This window comes from Bombyx mori, chromosome 13 (genome assembly GCF_030269925.1).
Source record: "Bombyx mori chromosome 13, ASM3026992v2".
Lineage (NCBI taxonomy): Eukaryota > Metazoa > Arthropoda > Insecta > Lepidoptera > Bombycidae > Bombyx > Bombyx mori.
Genome location: NC_085119.1, coordinates 10,287,883 through 10,303,708, shown reverse-complemented (window position 1 = coordinate 10,303,708; position 15,826 = coordinate 10,287,883). Strand labels below are relative to the sequence as shown.

The following is a 15,826-nucleotide window of genomic DNA, read 5'->3' as shown; positions in this document are numbered from 1 at the left end:
ACCTTAAACCAAACAATCATTGGCTTGGGGTGTCTTAACAACGCCATCTGCTGAAATAACTTTAGTGTTATTGTGTCTTTAAAGCAGTTAGTTGCTCTCAATTATGAAAAATAGTATGGTTATTCGCCAATAGATTTCGGGAAGAGTCATAAAGCTGATTATTGAAAAACGAATAAAACAACATTTTCTGAAAATATATCGTAGCTAGATCGATTTATCGCCCCCGAAATCCCCTGCATACTAAATTTTATAAAAATCGTTGGAGCCGTTTCCGAGATTCAGATTATATATGTATATATATACAAGAATTGCTCGTTTAAAGGTATAAGATAAGATAAGATTTATGTCTTTTTTTTAATAAGCATCGAGCTCAAGGTCTATCTGATTTTAAGATGTCACAGGGGCTCAGAGACTAGTGCTTGAATGCCGCTACCTTATTTACCTTGGTAAATAAAATTAAAGTCTTATTTACATAACAGATAAGGGCAAGATCCAGAAATTTTGATGTTGAAAAGCCATCGTCATATCGCGATATCGCATCATGATATTTTTTAATACAAAACCAGATTGTAAAATAATTCTTTACTATTCACTACTTACTTAGAGTTAAATCAAAGAAGTTTATGCATTTAAATGTTTCAAAGGTTCTACTACACATTTCATATTGATTATGATCAAATCTTCATTTAAAACAGCCGAAGTCAAGGTTTCAGAAGTCTATACAGGATACGTAGTGCCTTAGTGAAAAGCTTTAGAACGAATATTCCAATCAATACACCGCTGAGTCCCTGTGTTGCATAGATTTTCAAAAGGATTATTCAAACGCCCCTTTCAGTACAAAACACTTTATACTAATGAGTAATTCTGAAAGGATTTCTGATGTATTGAAATCGACTGTTTAAATATATGATCAGAATTTATTTGTTTGTTGGTGTATTTCTTCCGGTGTAAATGTTGATTTTCAGTTTTTTAAAAGTCTTTTAGAACCTCAAAATAGTTACTAGAATACTAGAAGTTGCGAGAATAAATACTAGAAGTTGCGAGTTCCTGATCGCATTATTATACTGTAAAACATATTATTGAGAGTGCTTATGGTTAGGGGACTGTAGAAGTATTTACTGGTGGTAGGACCTCTTGTGAGTCCGCACGGGTAGGTACCACCACCCCGCCTATTTCTGCCGTGAAGCAGTAATGCGTTTCGGCTTGAAGGGTGGGGTAGCCGTTGTAACTATACTGAGACCTAAGAACTTATATCTCAAGGTGGGTGGAGCATTTACGTTGTAGATGTCCATGGGCTGCAGTAACCACTTAACATCAGGTGGGCTGTGAGCTCGTCTACCCATCTAAGCGATAAAAAAAAGTATATGGACGCTATCATTATCGATGCTGGTTAGCGTTTATAACCAGGTTAGTATCGGTCAACAGACATAATCTGATAATGAACATAGAATCGTAAATTTGAACCTTGTAGTTCGTTAATTCTTGTGATACCACTATAATATCGTACGTTTAATATTTAACGCCGATAAAATGGCGTTTACGTGGAAGCGACGAGAAAGTTTCTTTATAAAAGTCGTTTGTAATTGAGATTATCTCGGAACTAACTCTCATTGTTTTAATAACGCTTTACCTTGTTACATCTTTATTCTTCGTGGCAGATATTAAATACGTTATTTTTCGTGTTTGCTCTTTCTTTATAATTCTAAATAATTCGACGCTTGAAAGGCAAACATGACTAAGCGACAATGCGTGAACTTTACAGTAGACTAATTTAAAGTTGAAATACCTAAATTTTTTTTTAATTTAACGAATCTAGCTGTAGGATTGAAATGATTTTAATAGTTATTGCCTGTCATTTATGTATAAAGCAGTTATTGTCGCTTAGTGACGTTTGCCTTTCTAGGGTCGATATGTATAATACGGCGACAATTTTAAGGAAAAAAAAAACACTCGCCCGGCGACGCTGATATGGTCTCTAAAGACCATCGGCTAAGGTAAAAAAAAAAGTGAAATGATCAACTATTTAATTTGTTTTTTTGTTTTAGTGAGGAATGAGGATGACGTGTAATGTGTATCTGTGATGTAGTGGTGCAGTGGTCGGGAAGCGGGGGTGGAGGCGGCGGGGCGGGGCGGCGACATGAGGGGCGCGCGCGCAACCCGCCCCGGCCGCCATGCAACGCCTGCGCACCACTTTCAAACGTTCAAGAACGCCGACACCTGCCGACATGAAGACACAAAGCAGCCTCGAGGTGCCCAAACAGGTGAGGAATACATTATTCAAAAAAACACACACATATGCAAAAAGATCGTACACGATAAAAGCTCGGTCTTAAAAAGGTTTTTTTTCCTGCCTATGCTGATTGCCTTGAGAGGCTATTTCAGCGTCTCCTCCACGTGTAGGTGAGCTCACGGGGCTCAAACCGGAATGTTGCTAACACTGGCCCTAGCGAGAGCGGTGCCTCGCAGAATCTACCAGCGGATCGAAAACGAGACTCACTGAGAAGATCCGGCGAGAAACTCAGTGGGCTGTGTGTATGGGTTAATTTACTCGTCGAGCCCTTCGTTGCAAGCGACTGGTTCGGCGAGAACGGTAATTGGTGCCTGAGGTACCTAAAATCACCGTTAGTTGATCGTGAGGATCCGTAATGACGTGGGACTTTAAGTATTTGGTTAACAAATGTATTGATGTCGGAATATTGATCGCAGATGGCAACGTATAGTTTGTTTTACCACATCGATAGCTGAAAGTTGATTAGAGTTTATTTATTAAAAACTTGTGTGTCCTTTATTATGTTCCTATTCAATAATCGGGTACACGAAGCTTAGACGAATACTAGACGAAAGTAAAGTTTGAAAAATCTTAGTTACATATCTATTTTATGTTATGCTATTACAGTAATTCGGTTGTCTTTATTTCTCCTCTACATTAAATTTCACAAGAATATTAAACAATGATTGACAAAAATGAAAAAAAAAACAAGTTCAAATTTTCGTAGTCAACATTATTATTATTATTATTATAAATGTATTTATGACTGGTACATACCTAGTCAGGTCATAAGTATTGTCACACAGTAAAAACTTTTCTTTTAGAATGCTGGCCACAAAAAAGTTTATTGAATTCGAATTTCGAATTGTTCATGAAAATAAAAATGTATACTTTTAGAATTTTACTCATTTTTATATAAGGAGTGGACGCTTAAAGAAGACCGTGTTGCAGTTATTGCGTTGTATCGTTGCGGTTACGCGCCAATTCAAAATTTTAACATACTGAAAATTTTGAATATAACCAAAAGATTCGTTTATCGTACCATCAAACGATACAATGAAGACTCTAGTGTGGATAACAGGTCAAGAAGTGGTCGCCCTCGGTCTGTTAGGACTCCAGCAGTGATAAAAGCTGTGAAGGCGCGAATTCAAAGAAATCCCAAACGTAAGCAGAAACTGTTGGCCCTTCAGATGGGGTTAAGCAGAACCACGGTGAAAAGGGTGTTAAATGAAGACTTAGGGCTTCGGGCATATCGAAGAAAAACAGGACATCGTTTGAATGCTCGTCTAATGGACCTGAGACTGAAGAGATGCCGCGCTTTGTTGAAGTGGTACGCGGAAAAAAAAATCGGGAAATTCTTTTTTCGGATGAAAAAATTTTTACCGTAGAAGAGAGCTACAACAAACAAAATGATAAGGTGTACGCACACAGTAGTGAAGAAGCGAGCAACCGTATTCCGCGTGTCCAACGAGGTCATTTTCCATCCTCGCTCATGGTATGGTTGGGAGTTTCTTATTGGGGCTTAACAGAGGTACATTTTTGTGAGAAAGGTGTAAAAACGAATGCAGTTGTGTATCAAAATACAGTCCTGACGAACCTTGTGGAACCTGTTTCTCATACCATGTTCAATAACAGGCACTGGGTATTCCAACAAGATTCGGCGCCAGCTCATACAGCGAAGAGCACACAAGACTGGCTGGCGGCGCGTGAAATCAACTTCATCCGGCACGAAGACTGGTCCTCCTCCAGTCCAGATTTGAATCCGTTAGATTACAAGATATGGCAACACTTGGAGGAAAAGGCGTGCTCAAAACCTCATCCCAATTTGGAGTCACTGAAGTCATCCTTGATTAAGGCAGCCGCCGATATTGACATGGACCTCGTTCGTGCTGCGATAGACGACTGGCCGCGCAGATTGAAGGCCTGTATTCAAAATCACGGAGGTCATTTTGAATAAACTTTAGTGTCATAAGAATCTATGTTTTGTTAAGTTCATTTTGGTATATGAATGGTTACATAATGAATAAACTTGTTTCAATTATTTTACATTAAACATGTGACAGAATTTATGACCTGACTAGGTATATTATACAGCCACTTGTGGTTTGTTTATGTATTCAACATTAACAAAGTAATTTCAATGAAATTAAATATGATATTATTATTATTATTATAATAAAAATTGCATGCAGTGAGTTTCATTTACGATTAATGTGGTTAATATCATCTTCTTCTATTAACACTATTAACACCCTTTTCACCGTGGTTCTGCTTAACCCCATCTGAAGGGCCAACAGTTTCTGCTTACGTTTGGGATTTCTTTGAATTCGCGCCTTCACAGCTTTTATCACTGCTGGAGTTCTAACAGACCGAGGGCGACCACTTCTTGACCTGTCATCTACACTAGAGTCTTCATTGTATCGTTTGATGGTACGATAAACGAATCTTTTGGTTATATTCAAATTTTTCAGTATGTTAAAATTTTGAATTGGCGCATAACCGCAATGATGCAACGCAATAACTGCAACACGGTCTTCTTTAAGCGTCCACTCCATATTTAAAAATGAGTAAAATTCTAAAAGTATACATTTTTATTTTCATGAACAATTCGAAATTCGAATTCAATAAACTTTTTTGTGGCCAGCATTCTAAAAGAAAAGTTTTTACTGTGTGACAATACTTATGACCTGACTAGTTATATACCATTACATATACATGTACATACACACATACATATAGTAGTTTATACAATATTAAAAGGAATATTTTAATAAATTTCCTTAAAAAAATAACTTTTATATTAATAATATTGGTTAATAAAATTATTCATTACAACATGTACTTTTTTGTTATATTTCAATAGTTTGCTTGTCTTGAGATATATCAAAAAACCAAATCGCTGTTGAACTCTACCGCTTTAGAACTTCGTTGAAACTTTCTTAAGTGTTTTGCGCAGTCTGTAACTGAAGCAAGTGGGAGACTTGATCAAAGCATATTTTGAAGTGTGTTCTATCTAACTTGTTTGAAACTAATACTAACTTATATTATGTTTAGTTTTCGACGATGACAAGATAACAAGCGAAACTAATAAATCATATTCGATTGTAGTGAAAGGGTTTAATTTTCGAAATAACGAAGTCAAGTACTAGTATGCAAATTAAAATAAAGAAATCTTCGGTTTTCACGAACGTAGGACATGATTATAACTATTGCTACGGCTTAGCGAAGAGCAAAGCAAGAACAAGATATAGACGGGAACAATTTTTATATTGGTCTTGCTTGTTCTGCCTTGGTCTTGCTTAAATATTTTCGTCTTGGTATTGGTCTGGTCTTTCGTGTTCAGTCCTGGTTTTACACAATTCATCTGATCTCGGTCTTGGTAATTCAATCACTAGTTCCTTTTGAACTGGCTTTTATTATTTGCGCGAGTTCTATACGATATACAAAACTTTGAATATAATAAAATACAAAACACTTTAAAAACACGAAATTGAGCTGTAGAAATATTTTTTTTGGTATTACTGTTCAAAAATAGTTTTAACGGGAGCTATGTTTGAAAAAAAAGTAACGTGTTACATACATGTTACTTTTAAGCTATTGCATAGCTTTTATCGCGGCCTTTGATCGCGGCGACCGAATCAAGAAATTTCGTAACGAAAATAAAACCTAAAACCCTCCACTCCGCCTGCCATGTAGCTCATGCTCAACACATTCACACGTTGCGCTTGTATAGTGTTAGTAAATAAACGCGCGGCGTGACGTCGCACTGCATGCGCACCATGAAAAGTCTACCTATCTCTCTCTCGCGCGGTCTAGCTTATGAGTGTGCAGGGGACAGTTAATGTTTTGCTTTTGTTAATGTTTATAAGTATAGCGTGGTCTCAGACTACAGAAAAAACTTTTTAACTACGTTAAACTACTTTTATCCTGTATTCTAAGAGCGTGGTCTTATTTTATTATTGTTTTAATATAAAATTATTATTGTCTAATTATAATTGCATAAGTTGATAAAAATGCTATGCAATAGCTTTACCGCGGCAGTCCCCGAGTGCCACACGTGTTTTTGTTTTATAATGTCTGGTAAGATTAAAAATTTAATGATTTTTCTTAGGTCCGATCGGCATCATTCGATGAGATCCAGTTGGAGGCAGCGCGGGGCTCTGGCACCAGCGTTTTGCTTGCTGTGCCGCAGCCCGGCGCTCGCAGTCGCTCCTTCGATTCTGCTGGATCGGATGACTCGGGCACCTATCTCGAGGTAAGGAAGAAAATAAAAAATAGCAATAATAAATTTTCACCTAATTATGATTTGATTGTATGTATTTTCCTAACTCATTCGTGTCACTGAATTCGTGTCAAAAGTTACATTACAATTGTTTTCTTAGGATTTCGAGGATTGCGGACTTGATTTAACCAACTTTTGCGGTTTAATCTCGTTTTATTATGTTCATTATAAAATTCCCGACGATCACGTAGATGATCACATATTTGAAATGTTCTTATGGTTTCTATCGATAATTAACCTTTTAATATTCATGAAGAAATCTATACTAATATTATAAAGCTGAAGAGTTTGTTTGTTTGAACGTACTAATCTCAGGAACTACTGGTTTGATTTGAAAAATTATTTCACTGTTAGATAGCCCATTTATCGAGGAAGGCTATAGGCTATATAACATCACGCTAAGACCAACGCAGGCGGACACCATTAAATAATGTTTCAAAATCGAGGCTTTTTCCCCTTTTGAGAGCTTCCACTGCGTGCGGAAACGGTTAAAGTTTCGCTAAAGTAATGTATGACGGAAGGATAAGGAGGCTGGGTCTCGACGTGGCGCTCAATAAATCCGAGGCTCTGTGGTTTCACGGGCCACGGGGGGCGCCACCCGTTGACACCCACATCGTGGTTGGAGGCGTCCGGATAGGGGTCGGGGTGCAGTTGAAGTACCTCGGCCTCGTGTTGGACAGCCGGTGGGCTTTTCGTGCTCACTTTGCGGAGCTGGTCCCCCGATTGATGGGGACGGCCGGTTCTTTGAGCCGGCTGCTCCCGAATATTGGGGGACCGGATCAGGTTGTGCGCCGCCTCTACGCGGGGGTGGTGCGATCGATGGCCCTGTACGGTGCACCTGTGTGGGCTGAGCCGCGCAACCGGGCCACTATGGCTCGGTTCCTGCGCCGGCCGCAGCGCACCGTTGCCATCAGGGTCATTCGCGGATATCGCACCGTCTCCTTCGAGGCGGCGTGTGTTTTGGCGGGGACGCCGCCATGGGAGCTGGAGGCGGAGTCACTCGCTGCCGACTATCGGTGGCGCAGCGAGCTTCGTGCTCGGGGCGTGGCGCGTCTCCCCGAAAGTGAGCTGCGGGCGCGGAAGGCCCATTCTCGGCGGTCCGTGCTCGAGTCGTGGTCGAGGCGATTGGCCAACCCCACGTGGGGGCTACGGACCGTCGAGGCGGTTTACCCGGTCTTTGATGACTGGGTGAATCGTGGCGAAGGACGTCTCACCTTTCGTCTGGTGCAGGTGCTGACCGGGCACGGATGCTTCGGGAAGTACCTGCGCCGGATAGGGGTTGAGCCGACGACGAGGTGTCACCATTGTGGACACGACCTGGACACGGCGGAGCATACGCTCGCTGTCTGCTCCGCTTGGGAGGTGCAGCGCCGTGTCCTGGTCGCAAAGATAGGACCTGACTTGTCGCTGCCTGGCGTCGTGGCGTCGATGCTTGGCAGTGATGAGTCATGGAAGGCTATGCTCGACTTCTGCGAGTGCACCATCTCGCAGAAGGAGGCGGCGGGGCGAGTGAGGGAAAGCTCTCCTCACTACGCGGAAACCCGCCGCCGCCGAGCAGGGGGTCGGGACCGGGGTCGTATCCGTGACCTGGCCCCCTAAGAGCTAGGGGTCCCACCCGTTTTGTGCGGGGAGGGACCCAGACGTGGGGTGGCGTGCTCTGCACGCTCACCCGCAATAGGAAGCCGGGTGATGGTAGACCGCGTTCCCCCGACCGCTCTGGGGGAAGGTGTAACGCGGCGCCATCAAAGCGGGCTCTCGGCCCGCTGAACGAGGGAACCGGTGGTCGTGTCGCTGGCGGCCACCGGTCTGGCGTCCGTGGGACGGTGGGATGGATGTAATGTGCTCTGCGTCAACCCTGTCCCGCCGTTTCAATAGCCCCGACTGGGCTCCGGCCCGGTCCGAGGTAGCGCGCTGGTTGTGAGCGGCAGGAGTTTTTAGTGAGGTTCAACTCCCACATACCCCACCTGCCGCGCGGGTGGGGATCCGGCGATTTTCTACTGTGGAAAAAAAAAAAAAAAAGTAATGTATGAGAGAATTGTTTCCCTTTAAAAGTATGAAAAATGAATTGTCAGAATCGGTTTAAGCATTTTCGAAAAAACGGTGAACATACATAGATAAAAAATTATGGTCGAATTGATAACTTACTCGTTTGAAGTCGGTTAAAAAGCGTGATTTTGGTACCTTAAATAACTCCTTAGCATTCTATTATTCAAAAATATTTTCACTTTCTACGTAATTGAAGAGACGGGTAAAATTTTGCGTTATGCCAAGTAACTATTCCACGCGGACGAAGTCGCGGGCATTAATATAAAATTGTTGAATGAAATTTTGTTTTCTCTTTTCCATAGGTACCGCGATTGTGGTCCCGACGCAGATCAGGTAAAGGCACCCCACCACCATGCGTGCATTGTCGCCACATGGAAACGTGGCTCGCTCGTCGTAGCGAAGAACGAACTACCCCAGAAAGACCGTTGGCCTCTTCTTCGGCCGAAGATGATGATGAAGATGAAGATGAAAGCGAGGCAGAAGGCCCTCGAGTCACTCTTGAGCCCCCACCTCCAACTCGAGTTATCATACCGCCGCCTCTGCCGCAGTCGCCGCCTCCTTCTCCTGGAGCGCCATCATTCGAATTGCAACCCCCTAGTGACGAGCCTCCTATATTACCACAAAGACGTCGATCGATATCTAGGCAAGAAGCCTTCTTTGTGGAGCCTACAGGAAGTTCACTCGAGAATGTTCGAGCGTCGGAAGAAGGAGTGGCAAGTGCGGCAAGGGACTCGCTCGTCCACGACATTTATTTGGCAGTGCCCGAGTTAAAACGCGATCGCGCCGCGTCGGTTGATTCCTGTTTCTCGAAAGTATCGGGTGGAGCTCGAGCCGAACAATTGAACGGTAGTGCAAATTCATTAACCGTGCCTGGTACTGGACTCCGATCGAGGTCAGTGGACATTGTACTGCCTACGGCTGAGCAATCGCGCTACAAGGCGTTGGCCTTGACATCAGCCCAAGTTCAATCAACAGTCCAGCAGCAGGAATCAGCACAAGCGACATGTACTGTGAACGCGACTCTCGACAACAGGTTAGTAAACAAATAAATTCTTTCGAGATATAAATGTACTTTTATTTTTAGCTACTTTAGATGTGTTTACATATTATTTATTATTAAACGTTTTATTTCAAAGCATAATTTTGATATAAATTATGGACAAATTGCTTTTTGGTGATTGCAAAATATGTGAATTGTACTCGTTTTGTTAAATGCTATCGTAGGTCGATAGTATTATAATACAATACAATCATAGTCGAAGCTCAACATAATGATATAAAAGATACGCGAAGGAGTCTAACGCGAACAAACAATGAAATAAAGCCAAGGTCCAATTCTAAATTATATTATAGGCTGTCGGAAATAGGTAGGAGACGGAGGTATCCAACTGTGCGGCCTCACAACTACCATAATAAATAAAAAAATGTAACTGTCACAATATAATAATACAACAGTCATTAGGTTAGTAATTAAAAATACACAAAGCAAAGCTACAAATATAAAGTTGAAGTTTACATGAGAAAAAAATTGGCTGGCCTGTTGGACGCTTTTTAAATATTTTTTACACCATCGCTATTTCAGAACCATAAAGCATGTAGAGTAGGAATTTCATTAAGTTCAAAATATTTTGGCCTTAAAAAACAATAGGCACGGCGTACTCGTATGAACTGATGCGACCTATCGTAGCTACCAATTCGAAGGAAATGCAGACTTAACACGTATTCACGATCAATGAAGAAATGAGATCGTATCATTAAAATCTATTTATAAAAAATATAAATTTGCGTAACACCGCTATCGGTCCACCAGATGGGAAGTAAGTTTGTCCAAGCTCTTAACATCAGATGGGCTGAGACTTCGTTCACCCTTTTATGCATTTAAAAAACGTATAAAATAGGTAATAAGTATTTTATCGCCGGTTCCTGACTTTCGCATATTCAAAGTAGGTATTTCAGTTTACAGTAAACGCGGTTTTCCTATCTGCGCTGTCTATTTTTTCATTGTACACAAACTGACAGCACTCGTTAAACACCGATATTCTGGTGCGAGGTCCTGTTTATCTACCGACAAACTGATTATATACGATCCATTGAACCGCAAATATTAATAAGTTGCCAGCTTTTTATTTACTCCGCATCCACTCTATGTCCTCATTTTGATTATACCAATACAAATTGTCTTTTTGTGATTTGTTCACATTCAAAGTATATTGGTCTTTACCTAAGAAATTTCCGTTTATGTATTTATTAATTACACTTGATGTAAATTTGCATTGGCGGACTTAATGGTTAAGGCATTCTCTACCAGTCGACCAAAGGAAGTACAGAATAAATATAATGTTTAGTATACAGATAGTTAAAGACATTTTTATATAACTTTTTTTTATTTTTGTCTATTAAAATTCACCCATGGTATCGATGCTCCTCTGTCAGGGAAGTGGCAATTTTTCAAAACCCTCCCTTAAGAAGTTAGGTGTATTGTACTATCTACTCTCAGGTAATGGGATTTTTTCGCTGCTAAGAATTTTTCCAAACTTGGAAAAAAGTAACGATCTGTCGGTGGTGTGATGGTCGGTGGTATGGTGGTGGTCTGGTTAGTACGGTGAATGACGCAAACCTTCAAACTCTAGCTCATGTAGCTTATACACTTTTGGTGTTGTTAGCTGTTGTTATGTAACTTATGTAAGAACGTCTTTAGAACATAATTTGTATTTATGACCCGCATTACTTGTACTACAAAATGAATGTTAAGGTTGCTATTGACGGACCAGTCGTCGAGGACATCAACAAGTTCACAATTAAGTGTGTTGTTATAACTTCAACCGGATATTCCGAATTTAAAAGATAACTTTTCAATTCCGATTGAAATAGGATTCTATTTGACAATTATAGCAGTAATAAGTTTACTTTTAGTTAGCTTACATAGTAATAGGGTTTAAAGTATGAAATTGCCGTTTTATTGTAATAGGTACTTCAAATTGACATTGAACCTTCATGGTTTGAGATTTTTGAGTGAATTTTTTTTAAATGGTACCCTTTTTCAAATCGAATTTTATAAAATGTGCAGGATTCGATTATTGATTTTTAGTTGTTTTTCTTGTTAGCTTAGACACGAAAGATGGATACTTTGAAAACTCGAGTGATTTTTGAATACGAGTTCCGACGCGGAACTAAAGCTGCAGAAACAGCTCGCAATATCAAGGTTGCGTTTGGAGAGGGGACTGCTAATGAACGCACCGTGCGATTTTGGTTTAAACGCTTTCGTGATGGAAATTTTTATTTGAAGAACGAATCACGTGGAAAACTTCTCACGCGTGTGAATAACAATGAATTGAAAGAAATGGTGGAAGTCGATCCGAGCCAAACTACCCAGGAATTAGCGGCATGGTTTAACGTTACCTTGCCAACAATACTGACTCATTTGCTGGTAGTAGGACCTCTTGTGAGTTCACGCGCGTAGGTACCACCACCCCGCCTATTTCTGCCGTGAAGCAGTAATGCGTTTCGGTTTGAAGGATGGGGCAGCCGTTGTAACTTTACTTGAGACCTTAGAACTTATATCTCAAGGTGGGTGGCGCATTTACGTCATAGATGTCTATGGGCTCCAGTAACCATTTAACACCAGGTGGGCTGTGAGCTCGTCCACCCATCTAAGCAATAAAAAAATTGCGTCAAATCAATAAAATAAAAAAATGGGTGCCTCATGATTTGACTGATCTGCAGAAAGAAACGCGTGTTGCCTTGTTGAAACAATACAGAAATGATGGAATATTGGATCGAATTGTGACATGTGATGAAAAGTGGATTCTTTACGATAGCTGTAAGCGAAAAATTCAATCGTTGACCGGTCAAACGCCGCAACAATATCCTAAAGCAAAGCTTACGAATAAAAAGGTAATGGTAGCTGTTTGGTGGTCTCAGCATGGTGTTATTCACTATTGCTTTATTCGATCTGGTCAAGCATAACGGCAGATGTCTACTGGGCCGAGCTCCGAACAGTTATAGTAAAACTTGCAGTGTAACAGCCCCTACTCATGAATCGATCTTCACCATTATTATTGCTCCATGATAACGCGAGACCTCATACAGCACGAGAAACCGTTTTAACTCTACAGGAACTGCAATTAAAAACCATTTGTCACCATCCGTATTCACCAGACCTAGCTCCCACAGACTACCATTTTTTTCGCGATTTAGACAATTTTCTAGGTGATAAAAAGTTTACTTCCCAGGAGGCAGTACAAAATGCTTTCACACAGTTTGTAGAATCTAGATCACCAGAGCTCTATCGCAAAGGCATAAATGGCCTTCCTATTAGATGGCAGCAATGTATAGAAAATAATGGTAGATATGTTGATTAAATAAACATGTTAAAACTAAACGAATTCCAATATTTCAGTACAAATCGGCAATTTCATACCGTAACCCCTAATAATATAAATAGTTTTGTCCTTAGTAGATACTAGACAACAAGAAACTATAGTTATACGATTTACTGTTGAATTAATGAAATAATAAATACGAGATTAAGTCGTAAAAGCAGTTTTGATAATATCTACGACTCACGAAAAACCAAGAAAGTTTGGCTTGTGGTATATATAATTCATGGAGGTTGGCTATTTTTCTTATCAATAAATAATATTGTATGTACGAATAGGTCTGTACTTACTTTGAGGGTATTTCCTTTGCCATAGGGCATAGAGAATAGAAGTAAAATATAGCTTAAGAAGGATTTTACAAAATCAACACTATTCTATCGCTAATCTAATCTATCTCGAATGAAGTTAGGTTTGAGGCTTTAAAAATCTCAATGGAGATGAGTAATAGAATTGTCTCCAAATTTTTGAAAGTCAGTCACGTCCTGCTCTTGTAACATTACGATCACATAGATTGTAACTTTATATGTGGAAAATATAGAACAAAACAATTTATCTTGAACCTCCGGAGAAAGAAGCCTTTGAACACGATCCTCACGTCGAACTATATCAAGACTTTATACACAAGCACCGTTTAACAAAGTTTCAAAGTTTCATCGCTTCATGCTGCTCATATTTGTCTTCACTATAATACACTCTTGGGTAGAATATATCAGATCTAAACAGACGAAATATAGTGTGGGGGAGCATGTAAAAAGTGAAAATATAAGTTAAATTATATCATACGTTGATTTGTTCAAAAAATGGTTTATTGGACTTAATTTTTCCCAAATGTACAAGGGTGGGATGATAAGTAACTAGCCTAATAATGAAACATTTAACTTTCCATGATAAAATTAATTTTATTTTTCGACCTAGTCTTCGTGAACTTCTACGCACTTATTCCATCTTCGTTCTAAAGCAGTAATGCCTTCCATAAAATGATTTCTTTCAAGGCCTGCAAAATACTCCTCTACAGCGGCTATGACTTCATCATTTGTGGCAAATTTTTGTCTCATTCTCTCGTCATTTAAACAAATAAATAAGACAACATCAAGACAAACAAACCTCTTACAAATATCCAAGAGAATGTTATTACGATCATTATTGGTTGAACTACAAACAAAATTGTGATAGGTAAATACAATCGAACAATTAATGGAACTCCGCATTTGATTTTGTAAACAATGTGCTAATTAGCAAAACTCGAACAAACCCTCTATCTATAGATATTAATACAAGAGCAGAGCTATTAATGATTCAGCGAGCACTCCAACGCCTGATTACCGGTTCCCGGTTCGTGTCCCAACGGGTTTTGACGGTTAATACTATTAACTTGCTCAAAACGTAACGATGACTTTTTAAGTTTATAATTCCATATTCCATATAATTTAATTTTGATCAAACTAAATTAGAAGTGAGTTCATTTAATTTAATCCTTTTTACGTAATCATATCATATACGTAATCATTTAATCCTTTTTACGTAAAACTAAAATTAGTTTTTAAATGTTATATGTTCGATTGGGAGATGGCGCGCAAATCATATTATTATGTACTTTATGTAGGTATATGGGTGTAATAAATATTTGTAATTTGAACGATAGTCACAACGGATCGTGTAAGGGTTATTTATTATTTATACCTGGTCATTTATAAATTTAGAAACGGTCTTAAATCTATGAGAAAGCTTACGGTTGGCATTGTGCTTGTAGTTTCATAGGTAAAACATTTTTTTATTCGTCAGCTAGTTTGCAGGAAATAGCAAAAGTCCAGTGAACTAATCGCGAATCGTAAAATATTATTCATAAGAAAAATCCGTTTTCTCTTCGTTCAATTCTACGGAGTGGTATTTCTTTTTTTGTACCTATACCTAACCAAGATTTGATTGAGCAGCCACTTAGATAAATTATATTATGTATATATTTTACTGAACTATATAAACAGATGTATTGTTTGGGTATTATTTTTCGCGATGTGATAATATTTTTAAGTAAGCGTCTAAGAGTGTTGACACGTGTGCATAGGCACACAAGTATTCTGTAATTCGATTTGAACCACATTAAGACTTTTAGTATAACTATACCAGGAGGACCTCAGCTCAACTACACCAATTATTCATAGGCTCAAAAATAATATTTATGTTTCTACAGTTTAAAAAACACTAAATATTTTTTTTAAATTACCGAGCTTACACAAGCTCAATATAAATTTTGTAACTGGTTCAATAATTTTTCGGAGCGGACGACTTATGCATTATTAATTTATTTAATTAATGCAAAATAACGAAGGTTATCCTTACTGAGGAGAAACTCTCATAATTTGAATTATTTACTCGGTCCCATTAATTTCGCGCCCTGTTATGCGATTTTCTCGGCGACTGGTTCTCGATTCTACGAAGCAAAAGTGCTTTGGCATTCAATTAATTTGTATTATAATTCAGGGTTTGTATCTGTTGTTCAAATATTGTTTACCTTTAAATTAACGTGATGGTTAATCTATATATTATTAATACGTGAAGCAAAAACTTTGTACCCCTTTTTACGAAAATTGCGCCGACGGAGGAGTATGAAATTTCCCACCCTTATAAAGATAACAGAGAAGGAGTGCACAATCCTAATATTTTTTTTTAATTATGCATAAAACATACATGAAATCAATAAAAAAAACATTACACAACACACTACCATGTATTTGACACACACACATACATATAATTATACTGTTTGTTTATTGTCAATTGTCAAACTTTTGTTAATGCTTAAAGTCTGTGGTCAAATTCCGAATAGATTAATATTGTTTGTCTTTAATGTTA

The 15,826-nt window shown here is 39.1% G+C and overlaps 1 protein-coding gene across 3 annotated transcripts in view; it reads left to right on the top strand.

Moving 5' to 3' along the window:
- LOC101745288 (eye-specific diacylglycerol kinase) overlaps positions 1-15,826 on the top strand; it is a 162,108-nt gene that overhangs the window by 45,894 nt on the left and 100,388 nt on the right. For 2 of the 3 annotated variants that reach the window (XM_062671847.1, XM_038015113.2), the window contains exons 2-4: positions 2,087-2,261; positions 6,381-6,524; positions 8,900-9,630. In XM_062671847.1, the coding sequence (XP_062527831.1) occupies positions 2,172-2,261; positions 6,381-6,524; positions 8,900-9,630 (965 nt within the window). In that variant the 5' untranslated portion in view covers positions 2,087-2,171. Of the gene's footprint in view, positions 1-2,045; positions 2,262-6,380; positions 6,525-8,899; positions 9,631-15,826 lie in introns of all 3 variants that reach the window. The other variant, XM_062671846.1, reaches the window with a different exon arrangement.